The 24,768-nt window shown below is 54.1% G+C and overlaps 9 protein-coding genes across 9 annotated transcripts; 3 read left to right on the forward strand and 6 right to left on the reverse strand.

Annotated features, from left to right (window-relative positions):
• Positions 1 to 1,107: 1,107 nt before the first annotated feature.
• On the forward strand, positions 1,108 to 1,837 carry DSM5745_10167 (uncharacterized protein; the record flags this gene model as incomplete). Its single annotated transcript, XM_026752183.1, has 3 exons — positions 1,108 to 1,609; positions 1,719 to 1,744; positions 1,805 to 1,837. 3 exons carry the CDS (start codon positions 1,108 to 1,110, stop codon positions 1,835 to 1,837), a joined length of 561 nt encoding a protein of 186 aa, XP_026599245.1.
• Positions 1,838 to 2,345: 508 nt separating this feature from the next.
• Positions 2,346 to 3,485, reverse strand: DSM5745_10168 (uncharacterized protein; the record flags this gene model as incomplete). Its single annotated transcript, XM_026752184.1, has 2 exons — positions 2,346 to 3,302; positions 3,372 to 3,485. The coding sequence occupies 2 exons, from the start codon at positions 3,483 to 3,485 to the stop codon at positions 2,346 to 2,348; spliced, it is 1,071 nt and encodes a 356-aa protein (XP_026599246.1).
• A 2,086-nt stretch (positions 3,486 to 5,571) lies between these two features.
• DSM5745_10169 (uncharacterized protein) lies at positions 5,572 to 6,402 on the reverse strand (the record flags this gene model as incomplete). The annotated part of the gene is made up of 2 exons (XM_026752185.1): positions 5,572 to 5,749; positions 5,864 to 6,402. The coding sequence occupies 2 exons, from the start codon at positions 6,400 to 6,402 to the stop codon at positions 5,572 to 5,574; spliced, it is 717 nt and encodes a 238-aa protein (XP_026599247.1).
• A 679-nt stretch (positions 6,403 to 7,081) lies between these two features.
• DSM5745_10170 (uncharacterized protein) lies at positions 7,082 to 8,487 on the reverse strand (the record flags this gene model as incomplete). Its single annotated transcript, XM_026752186.1, has 5 exons — positions 7,082 to 7,213; positions 7,277 to 7,739; positions 7,788 to 7,817; positions 7,878 to 7,996; positions 8,059 to 8,487. The coding sequence occupies 5 exons, from the start codon at positions 8,485 to 8,487 to the stop codon at positions 7,082 to 7,084; spliced, it is 1,173 nt and encodes a 390-aa protein (XP_026599248.1).
• A 3,870-nt stretch (positions 8,488 to 12,357) lies between these two features.
• On the forward strand, positions 12,358 to 16,084 carry DSM5745_10171 (putative GATA transcription factor (Ams2); the record flags this gene model as incomplete). Its single annotated transcript, XM_026752187.1, has 4 exons — positions 12,358 to 12,364; positions 12,420 to 12,573; positions 12,624 to 14,734; positions 14,784 to 16,084. The coding sequence occupies 4 exons, from the start codon at positions 12,358 to 12,360 to the stop codon at positions 16,082 to 16,084; spliced, it is 3,573 nt and encodes a 1,190-aa protein (XP_026599249.1).
• Positions 16,085 to 16,690: 606 nt separating this feature from the next.
• On the reverse strand, positions 16,691 to 17,117 carry DSM5745_10172 (putative ssDNA binding protein Ssb3; the record flags this gene model as incomplete). Its single annotated transcript, XM_026752188.1, has 2 exons — positions 16,691 to 16,764; positions 16,826 to 17,117. 2 exons carry the CDS (start codon positions 17,115 to 17,117, stop codon positions 16,691 to 16,693), a joined length of 366 nt encoding a protein of 121 aa, XP_026599250.1.
• Positions 17,118 to 17,577: 460 nt separating this feature from the next.
• Positions 17,578 to 19,041, forward strand: DSM5745_10173 (microfibrillar-associated 1 family protein; the record flags this gene model as incomplete). Its single annotated transcript, XM_026752189.1, has 1 exon — positions 17,578 to 19,041. One exon carries the CDS (start codon positions 17,578 to 17,580, stop codon positions 19,039 to 19,041), a length of 1,464 nt encoding a protein of 487 aa, XP_026599251.1.
• Positions 19,042 to 19,399: 358 nt separating this feature from the next.
• DSM5745_10174 (trafficking protein particle complex subunit 5) lies at positions 19,400 to 20,218 on the reverse strand (the record flags this gene model as incomplete). The annotated part of the gene is made up of 2 exons (XM_026752190.1): positions 19,400 to 19,889; positions 19,938 to 20,218. The coding sequence occupies 2 exons, from the start codon at positions 20,216 to 20,218 to the stop codon at positions 19,400 to 19,402; spliced, it is 771 nt and encodes a 256-aa protein (XP_026599252.1).
• Positions 20,219 to 22,832: 2,614 nt separating this feature from the next.
• On the reverse strand, positions 22,833 to 24,562 carry DSM5745_10175 (putative NAD+ kinase; the record flags this gene model as incomplete). The annotated part of the gene is made up of 4 exons (XM_026752191.1): positions 22,833 to 23,266; positions 23,344 to 24,373; positions 24,436 to 24,483; positions 24,536 to 24,562. The coding sequence occupies 4 exons, from the start codon at positions 24,560 to 24,562 to the stop codon at positions 22,833 to 22,835; spliced, it is 1,539 nt and encodes a 512-aa protein (XP_026599253.1).
• Positions 24,563 to 24,768: the final 206 nt, after the last annotated feature.

The following is a 24,768-nucleotide window of genomic DNA, read 5'->3' on the forward strand; positions in this document are numbered from 1 at the left end:
ACGAGCCGATTACGGAGATAGTCCCGATCCCAGTGGATCCAGGTCCATACTATTACCATAAGTTGTCACCAAGAGCCTCCACCACATCGCACAACTCGTCCACCCTCCACACATCATCACGCCCAGCAATGCCGTCAAAAGAGCCTGGAACAATGCGTACAGAGTACAGTACAACGAGCCACCACTGCTCCAGATGGATAAACGTAAAATTCAAGGCGAAAATAAAACAAGTCAATACTACCATGCTGTAGGCCATTGACCTCATTGCAGCCCTAACTCTCGCCATTTTCGCGCACCGGGCACCGGGAACAAGACATTCAACACCGAGTGTCAATTCAGTGCGCAGTCAATCAAAGCCTGATGTGACCCTCCGCCACATCGACCGGGCCTAAACTATTATCCTATGCTAATGTTTGTAGATGCATGATGAAATACGGCAGTACCTAGGGTTTCAAGTGTCATTGACACGTCTGTGAAAACTCTATATATTGCAATAAAACAGCTTCACATTTCAACTCAGGTAGCCCGGATGGTCTAGTGGTATGATTCTCGCTTTGGGCCCACCAGTCTGATTTGCGAGAGGTCCCGCGTTCAAACCGCGGTTCGGGCCACTTCTTTTTTTTTTCCCTTTTTTTGTGACACCAGCACTTTGTCTGCTGGCATCCTTTTTTTTTTTTTTTTTTCGACCAAGCAAACAGCTGAAAGCCCCTACTTACATAGTCGAACTTGTTAATCGCCTGCATGTTGTTGTCATGTCCAGCATAGTCAACTGCTGCCATCAATATATTTCCACTCACCAGCTGTGACCGGCGCTTACTCCCTTTAATGCCAATAAAATAGATCATGCCTGTGTTACCGTGGATACTTATAACCTTGATGAAAGCTATGTACGTAAAGCTTATATGCCACTCATGTGACCACCGTGCGTCATGCCTGTGTAATCTAGTATGGCCGGGATGTCCAGCTATGTAGGTAACGTTGATATCATCGAGGCTATTCGTAGCCACAGAGGGGGTAAGATTAAGACTTTTATAAAGGATATTGTTCCGCTCCCGTGGTCTACCCGACACCTTAGTCCCTGTGTATATCTGCTGCCTCACGCTTAATATGGCCAAGAAGCTCCTGCTTTCTCTCCTGGCATTGACCCCGGCGGGCACTGCAGCCCAATGCCTCTCATCCTCCAGTGGCATCGGGCTTGCCAACTACGACCAATGCTGTTCAGGCCAGGCGAGCGCCAACGGCAGGGAGATATCCAACGGCGTCGAATACGACTATCACTGTGCATCCTGGATGGAGCCTGATGATGTGCGTATTCCAAATGTCATGAGTGCCCGGGATTGTGCACGACGCTGCCACAACAGCGCCTCCTGCGCAGCGAGCGCCTGGCATAGGTCAAACTGGTGCTATCTCAGCCCGTTTGCGAGCGATCTGGAGATGAAAACCCACCCAGAGGCGGACGGCTGGCTGGCCCTCCGCGAGACCCAGCCCAAACGAGACCCGGCCACCGTTCCGCCCGCCGGCTGCGACGCGTTTATCACGCAGTGCGAGGCCGAGAAGAAGACGGCCGAGGACGAACGCGATCATTATAAAGATCTATTGGACCGAGCCAGTAAGCCTTCCCTGTCGTTGATGTGCCCTTGACACCCAACTGCGACGATCAACAGTCTAATGTCCGAGCAAGACACCCAGGATCATATCTTCACGGCTGGAAACAAAAGGTTTAAACTCACCGGTGGTGCAACTGGTAAGTCGACTGCTATTGCTGTTTTGCTCCCGCGTCAGTCCGTTAACTGTACTCCCATAGCAAACGCCTTTGTGGGCAGCAATGCCAATATGAATCAAGGAAAAAATGTTCAGAACTTCCAAGAATGCGCGGACTATTGCGCAAGCCAGAACGAATGTGCTTTGGCTTTGATGACAACGTATAGTGCCCAGGGTCATTGTCAGCTCTTCCGCAATTCAGCCTGGCTTACGAAGACTGATAATATTCGCAAGAGTGTTCTAGCTGTTATCTGACACTTTTGGAACTTATCTGATGGCCTCAGCTCTGCAACAGAATGTATTTGTTTTGGATTGCACTTTGTACTTTCTTCTCGTCTAGCAGGATTTGAGTCACAGTGTATGCTACATGTATGCGATTGGCGTTCCCCGACGTAAACTTGATCCTTCAGCCTTGTGCTTTGATATAGGTGAATATGGTATCGTAGTAAACCTTGCATAACCTGGCGAACGCGGCCTGGTCTGGTCTGCAAGCGGGCCTCTGTAGAGATACAGCCCTAACTGACCCATACCTACTCTAAATAGGGCTCCCTTTTCCAGCAGATAATTCGCAGAAACATAAACAACTAAACCGATTCCTCCGTTTCAGTCACATTCCTCGAGCCCTTATACTCCCCTTCCATCTTAAGCACCTCAAAAAGCCCACGAAAGACCTGCTTCCTAAGCCCCAACCCCTCATCAATCCCATCGATACCGGACTGAATCAGCCGATGCGCCTTCTCCTCATAGTCACTAAAAACCCTCTCTAGATCCAACTCTTTATAAACCCCAATCACAGTCTCAACAGCCCCCCGCTCCTTCCTCCCGTAGTTCTCCAACAAAACGCCCTTCTGCCTCACATCCGCCCGATCCAACGCATGCATAATCAGCCAGCCGCATTTATTCGCCGCAATGCCATTCCCCGCTCCGTTGTTGCAGGCACGACTGTCCCCCTCGTCCCGAACGACATCATACACCTCGTTCCGGATCTGGACGTACAGCCCAATGGGCCCCAGGACGTCCCTGACCTGCGCCTTGTTCTGGCTCGTCGCGGTCTCCAGGTACTCCAGCGCCAATACAATCGGCATGTACCAGCTCGGATACGTGCCGCTATGCTCGACCATGAACTCGTATACCTCCCATGAGCGCGGGTCTGTGCCGACGGCCGCTATGTCCTGAGTCGCGGAGTACGTGTCGCTGACCTGCCCCATTGAAACGTTCATCTCGGCCTGCAGGAATAGTTCGAGTATGTTGGTGTACCGCGGGTGAGTGCGGAAGGTCTTTTTGAGGAGGGCGTAGATGAGCGGGCGGAGCACACCCGTGTCGTTCGCCATTCCAACCCCGCGTTGCATCCTCGGGTCGGAGGTGGTGGTGATCGAGTCCCGTGTTGGATACGCTGCGTGGAAGAGCGCGCAGAGCCAGCCGAGGAGAGAGAGCTCGGTGGTTTGGGACGCGGTTAGCGGGGTGCGGCTTGTTGTGCGTGCGGTGTAGAGGACTGTTTGGCCGGGGAGTGGGCTTGTTTTGTTGAGGGCCTCTGTAAGACACTAAAGACAGAGATATTAGTATGAACGAGGGACATAGGGATAGATGGGATGGGATGCGGGCAGGCTTACTGTCTGCATTATCTCGATGAATTGCGGCGCTAGGTTGCTGTCGGTCAGATACTCGGTTGCTTCGTAGATTATGTCGACTCTGGCGTCTTCGAAGTCGGCTCGTGCTTTGTCCATTGTTGTTGAGGTGGGATGGTGCGTCTAAAGGGTGGAAGGGTGGATGTTACTTTTAATTCTATCAGATGGGAGTGCTTCGGCTTGGGATTCAGAGAAGCGGGGGTGGCGTGTCTTTAAGTAACCCTAATCTCCTCTTACAACTGGAGGCTGGAGCTGATAACAGGTGAGTTGAAACGATTGGAGCATGCGGCATCTAGCTCTTGGTTCTGCCAACTTAATCTGTACTACCGGGCGGCTGAGGTCATTGGATGTTGAATTACGAACACGAGGTACCTTGGTTTGCACATATTATCGTTTGAGCGGATCAGGTTTGGCTCCGGCCATGGTATCCCGAGACCTGAGTTTCACTCTTACTACCTGCGGGCTTTTCATTGCATGGGTAATGGCAGGAAGATGGACCAGCAGGGGAAAAGCCGACGTCCCTCTCCAATGCCCTGTTGAACATGATAGGCCAGAAGGTAGATCAGAATAGATGTAAATGGATCCAGTATGTATTGTGAAAGTTTATCGATCTATCAGTTTAGATCCTACCATAGTATCAAACTCGAAGTACGTATGGTAGAACAAAGACTTGAACAATCCATCCATTCAACAAGAACAATAAGTGCGTATGATACTGGTGAGAACGAATTGGAACCATCACTTGACTTATGAGGTCTAGTACCTAGCTTACATTCTCTTTTCCCCAATAATCTCATTAGATACGAACCAAAGGGTGCTTGGGCTAGACCAAAGTAGCCCGATGATACCGTATGTCTGGTATAACTTAGGTTACGGCGAGAACTAGCCCTAACTAGATCCGCCCAAGTCCAAGGCTCCATATCCCCCGCCACTCCGCCGTATAAGACCATTGTTTACTTATTGCTATTTACTACCTGCAGTCTCCGTGGACTTATTAAAGAGGAAAACCAACAAAATGGCATCAGAAGACGACCTCAGCGTCCTCGACGTCCCCGAAATTGGCTTGCTCCCTTTCGACCATTATGTTATAGTTCGCCTCTTCTTCACTCCTAGTATCCTAAAACCCGGTCAAGACGAAGCAAGATACCTGTATTCGTGCTACTGATCCTAATAACGCGAATGATCCAGGCAAAATGGACCCAACCACCCCCCTCTCCACCACACAACAAACGAAACAGCTCGTTGAAGAATGGATCAGACTAGGCAGATACGAACGAAGATTACCCATCCATTCGCCCTGTCTTTCTCGCTCTATCTCAATTAGATAATAATACTAGATGCACAGCAATACCCGGCACAATCCCCATACCGTCGAAATCCCCCGCACCGTCCCTCAATCCCTCCTAAGTCCCAACGAACGCGCCCATAACGGACAGATCGAGCACGCTCTTTATTCGAACGTGATACGGCCACTCCAATAATCCAGAAAGCCTGGAGAAGGCAGACGAGGACCATGCGCGTTTAGTTGAAGTTATTTCGTCCGAGTATGGGGCTGTGGCTATGAGGCTGTGATGGATAGATTCTCTATTTTCGACAGATGAGAATGAGTTTCCATCTTTGCTCTCCTATCTACTCAGTCAGAGGAAGATAGTAGGGATGATGAAAACTCCGATTGGCGTCGCGTTCCCAGACCGGGAAATATACTATCGTATGCCGTGGCCAGATTGACGCACTGCCCTGACCAGATCAGATCGACGGGATTCGCGTTGAAAGCCTCCATGATTACCTCACAGGCTCTTATACGGAGGAGGTAGAGGGACGCCAGATGCTCTTTGTGCTCGTTGCGGATCGCACGGCGTGCGAGATGGGGCGGGTGCGGAATCTGGGCATTAACCACAGGGGTCAACCACGTTCTTCCTTTCCGGATCGGGGACGGAGGGACCGGGTTCTGCTACTTATGCATATTGATGTTATGGGCACTAATTGAGTGGGAATGCAAGGAGTTTTGAGGAGGATGTGGATTGTGGAGGTGTATGTGGATGAAGGGGGTGGCCGGTGGACGGGATTGATACTCTGGGCACTATCTGTTTACTTTCGAATTGCTTTACCGCCGTTCAAAAGGCACATTATTCTTCTTCTGATCTTGGCTGTGATTGAGTCTGACTGCTAACACCTAAATGCTGCCCTAGCCTAATACGCTCGAGTCGAACTTGACATACCCCTTATCCTTCACAAACGTCGCAAGCCAGGGCACCTCGCCCTCATGGCTCGCCAGCTGGGCAAAGAACTCAGCATGAGCAGGCCCGTCAATTTCATACCCCTTTGCCTCGCCCGAATCAAGGCGCTCGTCGGCGTAGAAGAATCTGCACACGCACATCAGGTATTAGCCGGACTCTCTCCCATCAGATCATATCCAGTGCTAAACACCCAGACACCAGCACCCATGCCGCACTGAAGGGTGAAGGACATGTACACACCTATACCCCTTCTCGCGATACAACGCATCAGCAGCGCCAACCCAATACGCACTAGCCGACTTCCCGACCCCAAGATCCAACCACCCCGCCACCGGCGCAACAACCGTATTCAGCGCGTTCCCCGTGTAAATAAACGTCTTCTTGACGCCTTCCTCAGCGGAGAGCGCCTCCCACCCCTCGACAGCCTTCTGCGCCGCCACATACGCGCTGACCGTATTCACATTCAGATCGCGCACGAAGTCGTCCGCTGAGATCGACAGCACGCCGGCACCCTCTGCTGGCTCGGTCAGGCGGTACGCGTTGTATACGACCACCGCGGGGGCTGCGCCGAATGTCGCGCGCACGGACTCGAAGATGCGCGGTATTGAGGACGGGTCGGCGAAGTCGGCGGTTAGGGAGAGGATGCCCTCGGGGGTGTTGTTGCCGCTGCCGCTGCGCGAGGCCGTTGCGACTTTGTAGCCCTTTGCGGCGAAGGTTGCGGCGACGGAGGAGCCGATTCGGGGGCCTGAGCCGAGGATTAGGGCGATGGGGGCGGGCATTGTTGGGTGTATTGTACTTCGGCGAAGGAGGTGCGGTTTGATGCTGCTTGTTGGGTTGACGATGACTGCAATGAAGTAGAGCGGATGGTAGGTAGCTTGAGGCGACGGGGTCATGAGCTGCTTTTTATACCTTGATTGGCGCCCTTGCTTGCTGCAGCACAGAGGTCATGGAGGTCATGCCCATGCCTCGAAGGGTTAGTACCTAGCTACCTAGGTAGGTAATGGAAGCAGGAAGATGCTAGGATACGGTACTTAGATACCATTTGTCAGCAGGAACTAGCCAAGGCATTTCTAAGCAGCTGTGCTATGAGCAGCTGGGGGAGCTTACGAGTTGGAACCAGAACACCAGGTGCTGTTCCTAGGTACTGGGCCCTGCGTTGACCACTCAACAACCACTCTATTTGATCCGGAATACTGAAAGTTTGGACGGATAGACTGATTCAGCCGAACGTGTGGTTTAGCATAGATCGCTTAGATAGTTCCTCCTAGCGCCCGATAATATATTAAGCTGTTTGCACTATGCCTAGCTTGGCCGCCATTCGGAGACTTTGGCTGGCTTGGCCGTCAGCACTAAGCAACGAGTACCGTACGAGAGTACGTGCTAGTACTAATTGATTGCTTTCATCGGCATAACCCCGGTCGCTAGAAGCAGGCCGAAGATTGCGGACAGAGCGAAAGTTTATGCTTCAATGACTGCAGCAGGCCAATCGTTGTAATTCTCATCGGGAGTTCTGTAGGGCCCATAGTGCACGACGCTGCCTCGATCATTATGCGCAAAGGGGATACCGTGCTTGATACGCGAGATGACATCCTGATCAAAGCACGGTTAGCTATTGCGAGCCCAGGTGATAGACTGGATATTCAATATACTCACAGGGTTACAGATAAACGCCCTTGCAAAGGATATGAGGTCAAGTTTACCCTCGCTGACCAAAGTATCCGCCTCCTCAACGGTATAATCGTAGTTTGCCATCAGCAGGGTCGGGCTACCGGGGTATTTGACCAGCGGGCCGAAGTCGAGGACAGGGTCGTAGCCAGCAGGTAAAGGATACCCTTCCGGCCTCTGGGCCTTCCCGGCACTGGTATCTGCACCGCGGCGGGTGATGTTGATGATCCCCACTTTGCGTGCGACGAGGGCTTTGATCAGATACGTGTATGTCTCTTTCATTTCGTCGAAGGTCACGACGGAGTCGTTGTAGATGTCTGTTGGGTCTATCTTGACGCAGATGGCCTCTGGACTGCCGAATACAGAGCTGAGGGCGTCGACGAGCTCGAGGGTAAAACGGCATCTGTTTTCGACGGAGCCGCCGTAGACGTCGGTTCGTTTGTTGGCGCGGCTGTGGTTGGTTAGCTTGTTCTATGCAAGGTGTTTGATGGACACATACGAGTTGAGAAACTGCTGGGGGAGGTATCCACTGCATGCAAGAGAATATTGTAAGTATGAAGCCTGCTATTGACAAGGAGTATATAGTTACCCTTGCGCCAGCAGCTCGACACCGTCAAAGCCCGCCTTCTTAGCCAGCATGACTGAGTGCCGGTACGTTTCGATGACGTCCCGAGGATCCTTAATGGCTTGGATATTATTTGTATGCCCCTATATGGAGATGGACGTAATCAGTAAGGAAAGTAGCACGAGAGAATCAGAGACACTCGTACAGGACAGCCCGGAATGTCACGGTATTTCCCACCTTCAGCCTTAATCCTTGACGGTGCTAAAACAGGTCGATCCTTTTCCAGCATGATTGGCATTTGGTCATGCTGTATGCGGCCTGCATGCCACGCCTGAAAGAAGATCTTCCCTCCTTCTTCGTGCACAGCATCAGTTACCTTCCGCCAGGCATCAGCGTGGCTCTCGTCAATCATGACGGGCGAGTGCATCCAGTCGCAACCAGTCCAGTCCACAAAGGTTCCTTCGTTGATGATAAGGCCGACGCCGTGTCTGGCTCTGTCGGAGTAGTGCTTCACTTGCGCAGGGCCGGGTTTGTTGTTGTCGATGCAGCGGTTGCGGGTCATCGAGCCCATCACCACACGGTTCCTCAGGGGCAGCTTATCGCCGATTGTAACGGGCTGTAAGAGGCTTGCCATGGTGAGTTGTTTGAGGTTGTGGAAGCGTTTGAGAAGTGGCTTTCGACTGCTTTGAATTGAGGATTGGGACTGATGCTGGGGGGAGTAGGTGTGCCTTATATGCTTTGTGCCAGGGCCTTGCCATCGTGGGTGATTAGAAATGCTTAGAAAAGAAAAGATCCCGGCTATCCATGATCAAGCAGGTATCCAGTTCGTAGAGAGACAGAGACGGTGCTCTAGGAGTATGGATGTCGGAGATGCGCATTGTCGACCACTCACAGTGTCGTAAATCCGCAAGTGGGGCCGGTGAGGGCTCAACTCCTCCAGTAAGAGTTTGTCATTTCCGAAGCGTCATCACCCCATTCCGCACTGCAGCTCTTCTCCCTCTTACAAGTTACAACAAACCGGTTCGAAAATGAAGGCCCCAAGAGCATGCCATCAATGCCGGCTCACCAAGCGCAAATGCAACCGACACGGACCAGGCGAGCCTTGCAAGCCATGCCAGCTGAGAGGAATCAGCTGCAGTGCGGAGTTGCGACGGCAGGTCGTCAGCACAGAGCCAGTCCGGCGCGAGACACAACGTGAAGAGCCTCCTAGACAAGGTCAAGACCAGGACTTGGCCCCGCCCTGCTTGTCCTGGTCTATGACTGTGGAGTTTGCCGAGCTATACCTAGACAAGATCCACGATCGAGCCCACAGCATTTTTCACCCAGCGACGCTGCGGGCACAGCTTCGGAATGGCACCGTGGGAAGAGCGTTGCTGTGTGCCATCTGCGCGCTTGGGTCCAAGTTCTCGTCGTATCCCGACCGCCGGTCAATGGAGGGACGCCTGACAGCCGAGGCAAAGCGGTTGCTGCAGGCGGACATTGATAATATCTGCATCGAGAACATACAGGCGTGCATCTTAGTCGCCACGCTAAGCGCCGGAATCTGTGAGTGCACTTTAGGAGCACTCTTTACTCGAATTGCCATTTCCATGGCTGAGATCATGAATCTTGGCTCCCCGATGGACGGCGATAGTTCGGCTTCCATCATTGCCAAAGAGACTGCCCGACGAGTATACTGCTCCCTATACGTTGCGGACTCCTGGTGTTCGTCTGGACTTGGTTTGGCCCGGCATATGGACAAGCCCAGCCTCAGCACATCGACATCATGCGATCTCCCAATGGACGAAGTTACGTTCCACTCTCTCCAACCCAACCAGAGCGATGATCAAGCCACGCTTCGACTCCGCACTCTTGGGCCCTGGAAGCCAGGTCTCTGGGCTCACATCGCAAGGCTAACCCGTTTTTCCGGTCCGATACAGGACCTAAACCGCCAGTATGCCAACGACTGCACAAGGACTGCCGCTTTGGACGAGACCGTTGGACATATGGCGCAACAGCTAGAAGCATGGAGCGAAGCCCTTCCAGCCGACATAGGGATGAGTGTGCAGAACCTGCATGCCCAGCAACAGAGGGGCCTAGGCGGTCCCTTTGTCGCCTTGCACTTGATGTACCACCACTACTCGACGCTTCTGTATTTCCGATTCCTAGAGGACCAGGACCGGCAGAGGTCTTCATCTCCGGCGTCCAGTTCACACACAGACACTTATATCGCCCGCTGTAAATATCACGCTCTCTCGTTTAGCGGTCTGCTAGGCTTGTCCCGTCAGCTAAAGGGCTGCGAAGTTAACTGCCCGACCATCGGGCATATGGTCACCGTCTCTTCATCCGTTTTGGTTCATACTCTGCTCTTAGGCAACGAACCATCGGAACTGGACAGTGCGCGCCGCGCACTCAACGCAAATTTCGAGGTCCTGGTTGGCCTGTATCAGTTCTGGCCAGCTACGGAAGCAATGGTAATACTCCGGCGCTGATCTGACGGTAGAACATAGCCTACTAACTTTGTACTGCAGATAAACAGACTCATGACATTCCAGAACATCTGCCTCTTATCGACTGACGAAACTCACAGACTGGATGGATGGATGGTGCGGTTCTTGTTGGAGCATTCGCGCGCTCTGGGTCAGAGGAAGTTGCCTTGCGCACCGGAGAACTTTAATATAGGCCTCGGAGCAGGATCCGAGGCCATCTTGTCGGAGAAAACCAGGGAGTGGAGGGGTTTGGGGAGATATATGGATTTAAGTCTTCCTGGCGGCGGCGGGAGAGAGGAGTAACAGGGAAACTTCATTATATTGGGAGTCTGACGCAGCCTTGGCGCCGCCCTCTGGTGCAATGATTTTGTTATTTGAAGACGTATCTGAATGCTATATAGATGATGCAGACAGGTGAGGTTGCATGCTCGAAACTGGTCTCCGGACATGGTACCGTACCAAAATGGGCTGGGACTGACAGACGGGATGTCTACGTTGGGGCCTTGGGAGATACCTGCGATTTGGCTTCATGGAAACCTATGAGGTCAGAATAAGCATCACGTGAACACAAGCAGCTAAGAGGCCGGACAGGTCAGTAGAGGGGTCACTCTCGAAGGCGATCTATACGAGGATGGCCAGGGGAGGGGGGCTGGCCGAGTCTTGGACCGGCTGTTCGAGACACCACTTCTCGTCTGAGACCTAGTTGCATGTCACCTCGCTGATGAATAGTACTCATCAAGAGATGCCTAGATAGCCCAGCAAATCTCTGAGGTTCGCGCTGGTTGCTTCGCGCTCTCCCTGAGAGACTCCCTCTAGGGTTGATAGTGGCTGCATGATAGCGTCCAATGGCCAACAGATACCGAAGAAATGGAAGATTGAATGGCAAGCATATGGACAACTTCGATGATGAGAAGCTCGATCACAAAGCTGTCGCGATAAGAAAAATGATGAAATGCGAATAGATTGGGACCCTTTCCGAAGCCGTGATGGACAGGTATAGATTGAACTAAGCGCCGCGAGGACGTCATCGTGAGAGGCGGGATAAATAAAAGGTGGCGTAAATAGCCTCATGACCGGAAAGGCCGAAAGGATTGAACAAAGAATGGAGAGGCCAGATGGCTTTCCAGTTATTCAGTCGTGGTTGACGAAGTTCGATGATGTTGGCATCAGACTCAAGATGGCCTCATGGACCAGGAAAAAAGATGAGTCATCTGATATCGCATGGTCAGTACAAAAGAGGGGTAAGCAAGACACCGGAACCTTGTGTCGATTTGATGGCAGTATAAGAAGGGGCGATGGCTCTCGATTTCGCTGGTCCAGTTCAACCTCCCACCCGGACGTTGCGAGTCGCAGCTCGAGTCGCGTCACGTGTAACGCGTCTGCTTAGTCACCTGGCCTGTCACGTGTAGCGCGTCAGCAAAACCCAGTTTGCCGTGTTTGTTGCGGCCCCATACGCGGATCGATCGGCGGTCACGTCGCGTAGCTTCACGTCTTCGTCTTCTGCAAGGCTTCGTCTTCAATCTCTTCCCATTCACTCCGTCCTCTTCCCCCCAACCTCTCCTGCGTCCCTGCTTCCCGAGCTGCAGCGCTCCGACGTGTCGAATGAAGAAGAAGAGAAAGATTGCCATTCCCCCTTTCTAGCTTCTTCACCGCATCCTCCTGCTCGACTTGCTTTGCAGCTTCCTCGTCCCGCGTTTGCATTCCGGACACCTTCGCTGCAGACTCTTCGTGCATACCAACACAACCACTGCCTCTTTCCAGGTCGACCGGCCTTCAATTCGTCCAGACCGATTGTACGATAAGACACTGCGGGCATTGGTCATACCTTGCTTCGCTTTCGTCGTTCAACCTCGCTGTCGTGGAACAATTCTCACTCATTCATCCCACGCCCCTCACGTCCCTTTCTCTCCTCTCCAGCGGGGACTAACACAGACAACCTTCGTTTACTTATTCTTTTGAAAAACTCGGTTATTGCTTATGAAAAGGACCTACCATCTGGTGGGATGGAATCTCAGGACGGAATCTCCGTCCGGCCTATGAGGCGTAAGTTAATTCTCTGTTCATGCCTAGAACGTACTGACGTGGACTCGGACTCTAGTCAAGGTCCTCTATACGTTCGATAACGATAGTAAGACCAATTGCTTAGCCCGATGGCCCCATCTCCTCGATATCCAGACCGCCGCCCTCGATGAGAAAACACACATTGGAGTGATCGAGCTCAAAACCTGCATTCAAGCCATTGTCTCTGCCAGGTAGGTGCAATGGTTTGGCAGTGCTTTGCGATGTGTGCTAACTAGGTTAGTCCGGAATTGGTCGCTCAACTGGGTCGGGATTATACCGTCTACGCCTACGACTACTCCGAATATGAAACACCCCTCGTCGGGCAAGGGATGCTGTCATGGGTTCTCGCTTCGTCTTCTCCGACCCCGAACGCACCGGCACACCAGTCGAAGACAATGGTAACTGGACGGGTCTGCAAGAATGTGTTGGGTCTATTTTCGAAAGGCGCCCAGGAAACGCTCGAGGTCAAACTGCGATTGGTGCCCGTCCCGACCGCGTTGCAAAGTGAATACTTGGACAGCATGCAGAAGTACCGGGAGCTCAGCAATGTCATCCCCCACGAGTTTGACGCACAAGCCTGGACCGATTTCCTACGCCAGAATCCCGAGTTAATGGCGTCCACGTCCCAGCAAATTGTCCAGGCCTCGTCTCCAGTGGACCATGCAGGGATCGAAAGATTTCACCAGATTCTCAGCGCAGGCTCTACGCCCAGGGAGATTATGCCAATGCCGGCGCATCCTCCATACCGAACAACGTCACCTACTCAGTCCGCTCTGAGCACTGCAAGCCGGGTCCAGACGCCGGCAAGTCAGTTCCAGATTCAACAGCAGGAACAGCCCGCATCACGCCCGCAACCCTTGGAACGGAGCCAGAGTGATGTGATCCGCCCTTCATCTAGTGCTTCCATGCGTGATGCCGATTTCCATGCTTATACGAGGTCCAACGCCCGCAGGGATTCAATCCAATCCGGGTATGGTAGCTGCGATGATTCTTCCGAGCAGCAGCCCAGAAAAAGGGCAAAGCTGTATCGAGCGGAGGCTCCTGGCAAGAGTGATCTGAACATTGAGAGACAACCAAGTTCTCTGAGAGTGGCCGCCAGCACCGCAGCATCCGTTCGCATCCATCGCCCCACGCCAATCAACCCTCTCTTTACTGCAGCCCAGAACTCGAACGAAGAACCCGTTCGCCCGCCTACCCCTATTTCCGACATGAACCATCCGCCCCGTCGCGCGCGCCCTCTTCCAAGCCTCCTCCGCGAGTCTTCGACGCAGAGCAATGCCCTCGGCACTCAATACAACTCGCCATATGCTATGAGCGATGATCACCCCTCCGTGGACCCGACTACGACATCGCCCGAAGAGTCCCGATACCAAGGCTTATTCGAACCATCTTTCGCCATGCCATCCTCGCCCCCGATCCTGGACCACGCGTTCCCGGCTAGGTCCAGCCCGGTCCTTCCACCCATGACGGCTGACTTGGATTCCGGGTTCATGAGCGCCGGCATTGACGACCTTCTGGATGACGAGCTCTGCCCACCACTCGACAGCAGTGCGAAGCCACTATCAAAGAGCCAGAACAAGCCAGCACTGACTGTTCGTTCTGCTGTTCAAGCGAGCTCCCCTGTCAGCGCCATTGGATTCCCAGAAGACCGTGTCATTGAGATCGCCGATGACCAGCCTGAGAACGTTCCTGCCACCGTCATCGAGATACCAGACAGCCGGCCTGAGAATGTTCCCGTCACCAGTGTCGAGGTACCTGCTTCAAGTCGTCCTACCAGCGAGATTCCCACGGAGCAGCAGCAGCAGGTTAAGGCGCCCCCGGTTGCGATCCCTCGCGCTCCTAGAGCCTCTACATCACGACCTTCTTCACGTGCTAGTATGAGGCAAACGCCCAAGCCGCTAGCCCCGGCCCCTATCTCCCAGAGTGAATTGGAGCAACTTCTTAGCGCAGTCCCCGAAAGCGACCCCGTCTTGCCTAGTGATGGCGCCACCGCAAAGACCCCGGCTCCGACCACCGGCAATGAAGATGGCAAGCCCCGCAGCGGCACTGGTGCCCGGCGATTAAAGCAGGTTAAACAAGTTCAACTACGCCTTGAGAGGTGCATTCGCGAGGGACAGGCGCCGCCGTACTGTGAAAACTGTGGCGCCATTGAAACTCCCACTTGGCGTAGAGCTCACTCCAAGATCTTCGAGGGCAGCGAGGAAGACGCCAACCAGCACACCAAAGACCCTTTGGTATTCTTCTGGCAGCCCGTCGAGAAAAATGAGCAAGGACAAGTCATCAAGTTCAAAATCTACAAGAAGAAGTTGACCGATGAAGAGAATGACTTTGCACTGGTCCTGCTCTGCAACCGTAAGTCCCGCATCCTACTATTGGTCTATGCATACTAATCATTTCGCAGCTTGTGGTATCTGGCTCCAAAAGTGCAAAAGCATGCGCCCCGAAAACAAGTGGAACAAGGCTAGTTCTAGTTACGAGAAGAGAAAACGAACTCGCAGGACGCGCAAGGATGGTGGTCCGCTCTCGACTGCCAAGGGCCCAGGCGGCCGCGGCGCAAGCGAGCCATCCAAGCCGGATGCTTCCTCGCCTGGTGTTTCCGACGCTTCAACTCCGGCAGCCGATGACGATGCTACCCCCGGTGCCGACAGCGATGCCAACAAATCGGGCGATATGGCGGAACAAAAGAATGACGATTCCCAGCAGCCGGCAGCAAAGCGCCGTCGCGCAAACAGTATGGAGCCTCGGAAGTCGTCTGACAAGGCTGGAAGCCGCTGGCAAGAGGGCGATGCAAGAGAAGCGCTTCGGCGGGCTATCCAGTCTAGTCCTGCCAAAAACCTTGCAGGTGGCAGTGCTTCAGCCCCGGGTGAGCGAAATCTGCCTCCCAAGCCAGTGAGGAGAGTATTGTTTCCTAATTCACAGAACGAGGGGGGTCCCTTGAAGGCATTAGGCGAGTCAGTCTTGAACAGTCCTAAGCGAAGCTCGCGCGTCCCCGTCCAAGAAGCGAACAAGGCCCCTGGCGAGAAAGAAAACCAGACTGCGAATGACCTGGACCGTCTTTTCGAAAGTCCCTCGTTCGAGTTCGAGCTCTGTGCCAGTCCCACTCCTAAGCGACGCAACCAGCGTCTGACCGCTACCGACAAGCGGCACTCACATCCTTCTGTCTCTCCAGCTGCCAAGTCTCGACGAGATGGAGCGCTGGATACTACCCCCACTCGAACCTCTGCTCGTCGCCTGCAGCGCGTTCAGAGCAGTCCCGGGTCGGTGCCTCACCTGAACCGAACACCTGGGCGATCTCGATCCCTGATCCCCGACCTTCCCACAATGTCAGATGACATCTTTGGCACTGCCGCATTCCAAGGCATGGACGAGATGATGGTTGATATCTTCTCCGACAATGCGGCCATTAACACGGACCCATTGTTTGGGCTCGACTCTAGAAATATGCCAAACGCCGACTGGCCTGATTGGCTCCCTTCAGATCTTTCACCTACCAAGTCGGTTGGGAACCAAAACAACGATGATGCGGACATCATCAACGCACTTTTCTCCGATCCCGATCTCGGGAAGGACTTGTTCCAGTACCCCGACCCGCGCACACTTGACTCTGGCTTCTTTAGCTCGGATGCGCTCCAGGCGGATGGAATGACCCTCGAGAAAACAGATGCATCCAAGGACCAGGCCACCAGCACGGGGCAGGTCTAGGTCATCATGCGTTACGAATTTATTATTTCGTTTATTCCATCTCGGCACCCTTTTTCCTGTTTCTTAGCGATGGCGTTATGGACTTTTCTCAGGATTATACCACAGTGGCTCTCAAGGGCTTTATGGGTGACGGCATTTTCAATCGTTTATTTTCTTTCAACAGCTTGGAGGATTGGGCTAGGACGACTCTGTTGATTTTATCGAGTCAAACACATTGAGTAGTTAGTTAATGAAATAAAAACAATATATATCATACAACCTTTACATTGTAAAGCTTCTAAAATAACATGGCACGAGGAGTCGAATCGAGAGCTTATAATTCATAGAGCATGGTATTTTCCGTCATAGGAGCAGTTATGTCAAGTTCATGTCCACGTTGGCCCTTGGCCAATTTGCACTAGTATCTCCCATCCGCACTTGCTTTTCTTTCCTCTTTATCTGCCGCAAGGGTATAAAATTGACGGCAACCAACGCTGCTCGGCACGTCTGTTCGGTGCGTCCGCTCGCCAGAGGACATTTCCCGTTTCGCTTCGATGATTCATCAAGACGACAGGCCAATCCATCACAATATCAGCACGAGTGAATTCAAATCCAACCGAATCGTATTTATTCCGCCGAGTCATAAAAGACAGGCTTAAGCCGATGCGTAACATCAACAACCTTCTCATAGATCTTGTAGTCTGTCCAATCCACACACCATTAGCCACCACATCTCCACTTTCCGAAAGTACATGTACATACCGCAACTAGCCGGATTGCCCCAATCCGTCGTCGCCAACACCCGGATCCCAAGCCCGCCCTCCGGCATCTCCGCAACCTTGCCCACAACCTCCACGAGCTTCCCCATCTGCAGGTGCGAGTCGGGCTTTAGGATCAGTGTGACGTCGCCGTGTGTGCCGCAGGTTATTGTTGCCGTGTCGCCGCGCAGGGCGGACACTGTGCCGAGGAGTCGGACGGGCGGTGCGCTTCGGGGCCCGGACGGGCTGAAGGCGTGCAGGTGGGAGGGGAGGACGCGGGGGGTTTGGAGGGACATCTTTTTTGACGGAAGGATCGTAGTTCGGCGAGTCTGGAGGGTTGGAAGGTGGGTGGATGGTGCTGCGAGGAATATGGGGAGATGTGTTCGGTTGTATGCACTGGGTGGTGGTTGGAGATTGAGGGGATCTAGGCGCGCACGCGGTGACGCGAAAGCACGTGATGCCTCAAGTGCTAGGCTAGACCAGACCGCCTTGGCGTTATCGGGTCCGAGATTGAGATTGGGATATGCGCCTCAATGTCATAGCTCGATTTTTAAAAAACGACATTTATGCGTTGCGTTTCGCACTCTTTTCGCGGTCATATTTCAGCTAATATTGATACTGGAATTTGTATTCCGGACGCATGGCCAAGTAACTGAATCAACCTCCGCCCTCCGTTAATACCTTCCGCCGCCCGCAGGCTACCTAGCACCCGCCTCACCTCATCTCATTCCAACTTCAAAACAGCAGTCCGCCAAAATGCCGCCTCCCTTCCCAACCACGCACCGCGGGATGACCAAGAACCCGCAACGGCCGGCGCGATACCGACCTGGGAAGGCAGTGCCAGAGGAACCCTCGTCCGAAGAAGAGGAAGAGGAAGAGGAGCAGGACGAGGAAGAAATCCGGCGGGAACAAGAGCGGAAAAGACTCGAGCAACAGAGACGAAAACAAGCGGCACCAAAAGCGACGTCATTTCCCGGGGCGAAGGCGGTTACACAAGGCGTGAAGGACGTGAAGATTCAGCAGGAAGAGAGTGATGAGGAGGGGTTTGTCACGGATGAAGAAGACGAGGGTGAAGACAGTACGCCTGCTGCTGCGCCTCGTGAGGCGGGGGCAGGACAGATAGCGGAGCCCGCTGCGAAAGAAGAGGAAGACGAAGAAGAGAGTGAAGAAGAGGAAAGCTCCGAAGAAGAAAGCAGCTCCGAAGACGAAGCGCCCAAGCGCGTCCTCCTGCGCCCAACCTTCATCAAAAAAGACAAGCGCGGCAGCGCCCCAACAGACGCAAGCACCAGCATCGCCGACTCAACCGCCGAGTCCGAAGCGCGCAAAGCCCAGCGCCAGGAAAAAGCCGACGCCCTGGTCCGCGAGCAGATCGAAAAAGACGCCATCGCACGCAGCTCCGCAAACAAAGCCTGGGACGACGACGAAGCAATGGCAAACGAGGAAGCCGAAATCGACGACACAGACAACAAGGACCCCGAGGCCGAGTACGCGGCATGGAAACTCCGCGAGCTGAAGCGCATCAAGCGCGAGCGCGAGGCCATCGAAGCCGCCGAGAAAGAACGCGAGGAGGTCGAGCGCCGCCGGAACCTCACCGCCGAAGAGCGCGAGCGCGAAGACCAGGAGTTCATCGCGAAGCAGAAGGAGGAGCGGGATGCGACGCGCGGCCAGACGGGGTTCATGCAGCGGTACTTCCACAAGGGGGCGTTCTTCCGGCCGGATCTGGAGAAGGAGGGGCTCGATAAGCGGAATGTGATGGGGGCGCGGTTCGTCGACGATGTCTCGCGCGAGACGCTACCGCAGTACATGCAGATCCGGGATATGACGAAACTAGGGAAGAAGGGACGCACGCGGTACAAGGATCTCCGGTCTGAGGATACGGGGCGCTTTGGCGATGGGTACAGTAATCGGCGGCGCCAGGATGCGCCGGTGGGGATTACGGACGAGCGCTTCATGCCTGATCGTGGGGATGCGGGGCCTAAGGGGCCTACTGGTGCGAATGCGTCTGTTGTTAGGCAGAGGCGTAGGTCTAGGTCGCGGTCTAGGTCGCGGTCACCGAGACGGGATCGAAGACGGGATCGCAGTGACAGTCGGGATGGGCGCAGGGACCGCTCTCGCTCCGGGGATAGATATCGACCTGATACGAGCAGTCGCAGGAAGAGGAGCCCTTCGCCTTATGATGATCGAGATAAGAGGAGGCGCATGAGGAGTGTCTCTAGGTAGTTGCTGGTGTAGTTCTACGGCGTTGAGGTGTACATTAAGCATTGGGGCCCGGGTCGCATGACATATATTGCGTATAAAATCTTGATCATGTCATTTTCATTTGGGAAGCTTGTGGTGCTTCGGGTATCTTCTGCCATACGTTGCAGATATTCGGTATCTATTGCTTTTGGCCCTTCGCCCTCTGTTCCTTCACATTGGCGGGGATTGTACCGCCATTCTCGAGCGAGTCTATCCCATATCCAACCGCATCATCGACTGGCCGTTACAAGGCCTATTAAGCCTGCAACAACGCCAGCAATTTCCGACCACGATTACACAGCTACTTCACCAGCTTAGCAGCTTGCGTTCATCAACCCGCCTATTTCACGCCCGCCCGCTCCAACACCTTCTCCCTCTCCATAACACTCTCCCCAAACCGTAGCAGGAAGATCGTCCGACTCGGCCACAGCTCCGTCGGCTGATTATGCGCCGTAACCTTCGCCTCAAACCCACACCCATCACAAACACCCTCGATGATCCCCGCCACGTACGCCGCGCAGTTGAGCTGGTTCATCTCCTTCGGCACGCTGATATACGAGTTGACAAGCGGGTCGTTGTCGGTAATCATGTACTCGTTCGGCGTGTCCGGTGAGACGGAGTGCTCGAGCGCGTCGGCGGGTCTGTTGAAGAGGAGCCGCCAGAGCGGGCCGTGGATGAGATGGAGGAGGGGCAGGATGCGGAGCGGGCGGTTAGGCGGGGATGCGGAGGTTGAGGAGCTGGAGAGGGCGGAGGAGGAGCTGCTGGACATTGTGCGGTAGAAGAGGAGGTCGAGGAGGCGCAGGCCGAGCGGGTAGCCTTGTTCGTTTAACCTGGACTCGTTAGCGCCCTTCACCACGCCAGGAGCGCGGTGGGCTCACCGTCTCTCCAAGTCCTGTATACCCGTCACCCGTCTCTGGGCGTATGTGACCATTTCGCCGAACAGGAAGGCGAAGCTGGCGCGGCTGGACTCGGCATTCCGGCTGCGGTTGAGGTGGCGGTCGTAGATTGTTTTGCGGTTGGAGGGGACGCGCAGGCCTGGGTTTGACTGGGTTGGTGTTTGGAGCTGTGGTTGTGGCGGGACTTGCTTCTCGCTTGGTGTGACTGTTTGGGCGCTGCTGCTCGTTGAGAGCATGGAGGAGCGGCGCGGGGGGTGCGACATGGTGCGGTGGATTGGTGGAAGGATGGCAGTTGACTGGTGATATGTGAGGGCGAGATCGGTTCAATTGCGGCTTATGCGGCGGTCATGGTGGGTTATGTGGTTCTTGATGGTCGTTGACTTGTTGTTGAGCCGGAGTAGATTGGCGGAGACGGAGGCTCGCGCTCAACAGAGCACGTGACACCCAGCGCCGAATGGGGCCAAGTCCGACTCTTGAGTCTCAACCAATCCCTTTCCCATCACCCATGCCACTAGACAGGGCAAATGCACCGCCATGGCCAATATTCCACCACCGGCTACGCGCTACTGGACACGGCGTACTGTGGCCTGATCATAGAGTCTAAGCGGTCGGCTATTTATTGTTGGCAGCGCCCGCTGGGCTGCGCTTCTTGACACTAACATCACAGGCATTCGTCACTCAACTCAACCACGATCCTGCACACCTAGCAACTTAACGATGATGTGGCTATACCGTCTACTCACCGGGAAGAGCTCCGAGGAAATCGAAGCCCAACGGCAGAAGAAAAAGCGAGCTAAGGAGCGTCGACGCCGCAGACGGGAGCTTCGCGCGCGGGAAGGGGGCTCGTCGAATAAGTTCAGCGCAGCGCGGCCGTTTATGGGATTCCCGGGGCAGACGTGGAAGCCTTGATGGACGGATCGCTTGTCTTCGACTCCGTCTACGTCGTCCTTTGACTGGGTAGATTCGAGGACTTCTGAGATCAGGCCGCCAGAGATACCGGATTCACCCGTGGACGTTCATCAGCGACAGGATCACTTTGCGATCACCACAATTAACATTTGAACGACCGAATCTTGTCGGTCATTATTGACGTGAAAATTATCGTCAAGAACAAACTTCATGACTGGACGGCGCACGATCCCTTGGTGGGAGCTCCCGATGATTGGATGGCCTCGGACATTCTTCACCCATGTTGGTTAAGGTAGAGCCATGCGATGGAAAGGGCTCACTTTCAACAAAATTCTCTACTATTCTACCCTATCAGAGTTCTTGGGTCGCCGAATGTGCGTTGCTGCAAATGCCTGGGAAGAACATCCGACTCCATCGAAACGAACCAAAACAGTCTCCAGGTAAACCCTCCTACCACGAACGTCCATTGAAAACGCGATCTGAAACTTGATCGGGGTCGTCTTCAATCCTCGCTTGCACTACCGTTATAGCCCGTTTCGCAAAGCGAAGTCAACCATGAACGCAACAACTTCCTCACGTATGCCCCGTGGAATCTTTCGTCGTTCTCTTTCCGGTCGTGTGGCCTTTTCAACCAAGGACTTGGCGTCAAGATTGAATGCGTGGCGCAGACCGATTACCGTCGCCGCTGGCCAGTCGGGCAATAAAGTGTACCTCCCATTCACACCGGAAATCACCTATATCTCTTCGGAAAAAAATCGATGAGGTCTAGGCTTTCGGTGGACGTGCAATGCAAGCCGTGCTACATTGGTTTCTGCGGCCGCCTCGGATATCGACGCGACAGAAATTGCTACGAGCTCTACAAGCGACGGAGAAGGCCCGGATTCAGAAGACAACCTTCGCACGGTAATTCAATCCCAGAAAACGATATATTTCATTCAGTGTTGCTATGCGACCTATCAAATACCGCGAGCATGTGCCCAGCATGGGACAACCGGTCACTATACCGCACGATCCGCGTCTGCCGTTATTCAACAAAACTTCCTAAACTTTATTCGAGTCAGCAAAGATCCCAAACAAGGTCCAATGAATCAAGTGCAAATGCAAAGGCAATGTTGCGAGCCAAATCAGACATCCAAGGAAGTACTGGCGCTCAGAGCACGTCTATGATGGGTTCATAAGCGACGGCTGGTAGCGTGGAAACTGCGAATGTGGTATGTGTTTCATCTTGCTGGCTCTGGGGGATTTTCGACGCGAAGAGGGTCGGAAAAAATTTGGTTCTTACCTGTTAGTTCTGGCTGTAGATGTGGGAGTGAGCGGTTAGAGTAGAGTAGAGGAGATAGACTTGGACTGGAACCGCATTAGATTCAGGCCTAGCCTAGGCTGTTGTTGCTTTCGCAAGCAAAAAATGTCGATGAGGAAGGAAGAAAAAAAAAAAAGGCGGGAGGTGGGTATTTATATTCTGCCTGGACCCTCGAGCTGCCGTGGTAACCAGGCCGACCCATAATAATGTACGAAACTTCTAGAGACGGGCAGAACAACAAATTCAATTCTGTCCCTAAACAGCTCCACAGCTGTCAAAAGGACTTGGGCTTGTCCTTCGATCTGGATCAGGGGATTCTACAGCTATAGCTAGATGCAGGCCGCAAGAGCAACCTTCGTCAACGACTTAACTACCTCGTAGGGCTCATGTCCAGTGTTGCGCAAGCATATATTGCCAATGGTTCACGCTTTATAGTATTCCATAGAGATACTTGGACCATAACAACGAAATGCACGGCAATGGACGGCATGGCTCCTTTCCTGTCCAAAACAGCCAAGATAATTGGATATCAAAGAGGTTCTCTGCCTTCTATCCATCTAGATCCTCGCAAGAGACTCCGTATATACCTAGGGCTCCCTTCCACAATGGCTAGATAGTCCATCCTTATCCAAATCCAAATCCAATCCAACATGGATACGGGCCGTACATCACCCCATAGCCTTCTGCCTCTGCCTCGTATTCCAATTCAACGTCTTACTCAAACTGCGCATCCAATCATCGCCCCTCCCGCGCTGCGGCAACACATTCGCAAACGGATACCGCGACGCCGAAACAGTCACGTAGTCGCCGGGCAGCAGCTCAACGCGCTGGCGCCCATCGAAGCTCGCCCACGAGCTTGTCCGTGCGTCGTACGGCACGCCCACGCGGAGAACCACCGTGTCCGGGAGTATGATCGGTCGGAAGGAGAGCGTGTGTGCGCAGATGGCGGTTATCAGGATCACGGGGTTGTCGGGGTGCGTTAGGGAGCCGCCGGCGGCCATGTTGTAGGCTGTTGAGCCGGTGGGCGTGGAGATGCAGACGCCGTCGGCTTGTAGGGTTGTGAAGTGTTCGTCGCCGCCGAAGAGCTCGATTGAGGACATTGCTGCACGCACGGAATGATTAGCACATATACTATATTTATATTCTTGGGGCTTTTGGGGGGGGAGGGGTCGGGCGTACTTGGGTTCGGCCCGCGATCGACGACGATATCGTTGAGGATATGCATGACGCCGTCGGGACGATGACTTAACGACCCCTCGCTCTCATCGCCGATCAGCTCGTCCACTAGATCGCGCGCCTTCTTGGAGGCCGGCGTCTCCTTGGAGCGCGGGTTACTCCGCATGATCGTGCACTCGAAGCGTAGTCGTAGGCTAACCAGGACGCCGTCCTGGATCGCAGACGAAAGGATATTCTGGTAGTCGTTGAAATCGAATTTCGTGAGGAACCCGAGAGACCCGAGGCTGAAGGATAGGACAGGCGGGACGATATGCTGGAAGAGCCAGGACGTATATAGGACCGTTCCGTCGCCACCCAGCGCAATGACAAGGTCAAAGAGGTGCGCTTGTTCAGTGGCCAGCTTTGTATCCCAGAACTTGAGGCGCGGTTCGATGGAGGCATCTTCGTCCAACAGTCCCCCGTAGTCGAATTCCGGATCCACGCGCAGCCTGTTCTCGATGTACACGGCGTACTCGGTGCCGCGGTCTTTGGAGAGCAGCCACCGCGCGACCTGCCGCGTTGCGTCGACGACCGACAGATCGCCTGCCTTTGTGACCAGGAAGACGGACTTCACGTTGAGCTTCAGCCGGATGGAGTCGAGTTTCTTGGAGAGGTTGCGCACGTTCCATGCCATGTCGGAGAGCTGCTTCTTCGTCAGGTGCCGCGACTCGACGGCTTCCGTCGCCGGCGATTTCCCGCGCGGGAGGGCCTGTCCGTCTGGTTCTGGTTCTTCGTCTTCATCTTCCTCCGCGATCGCGACGTCGTGGGCGCCTGCGCCCGCGTCCGCTGATTTATCTAGTATATCCGCCTCGAGCTTCGACTTGTCTTTTGAGATCCGGAAGTTCGCGATCTTCGCGGGCATGGGGCCCTCGCCGGCGATGAGGGAGTGCACGAAGCACGCGGTTGCTTCGTCGGTGTGGTCGATTCGGGGCTCGTCGGCCATGACGAGGGAGGCTTTGCGGCGGTGGCTGCACGTTCGGGCGGGGAATGAGACCTGCGCTCAATTAGCTATCTCATCGCGTCGCAAGAAAAAAAGATGAAGGGATGCGGGCGCACCTCGAATTGCTTGGGAGACTCGTTCTCCTTCTCCTTCGGTTCGGGGCCCTTGGCTTGTGTCAGTGTGTTGCGTGTATTGAGGAGAGTCGCGGGACGGTACAGAATCTCGTGAAGGCCGCCTGTCCATTGTGTTGTAGGAGACGCTGGTCTACCTAGTGTATACACGGAGCTGTTCTGACGTTGCGGAGAGATCCCAGGACTGGCTGGGGCTGGGGCTGCGAGCGAGAACGGAGTCGGCGATGACGTTGGTCCAGAGCGGGGAGATCGAGATCGGGCGCCATGCTCGACACTGCGCTTGAGATGGACTGTAGACTATAACTTGTGGTTCATGAG

This window comes from Aspergillus mulundensis (assembly GCF_003369625.1).
Source record: "Aspergillus mulundensis strain DSM 5745 chromosome Unknown scaffold_14, whole genome shotgun sequence".
NCBI classification, from domain to species: domain Eukaryota; kingdom Fungi; phylum Ascomycota; class Eurotiomycetes; order Eurotiales; family Aspergillaceae; genus Aspergillus; species Aspergillus mulundensis.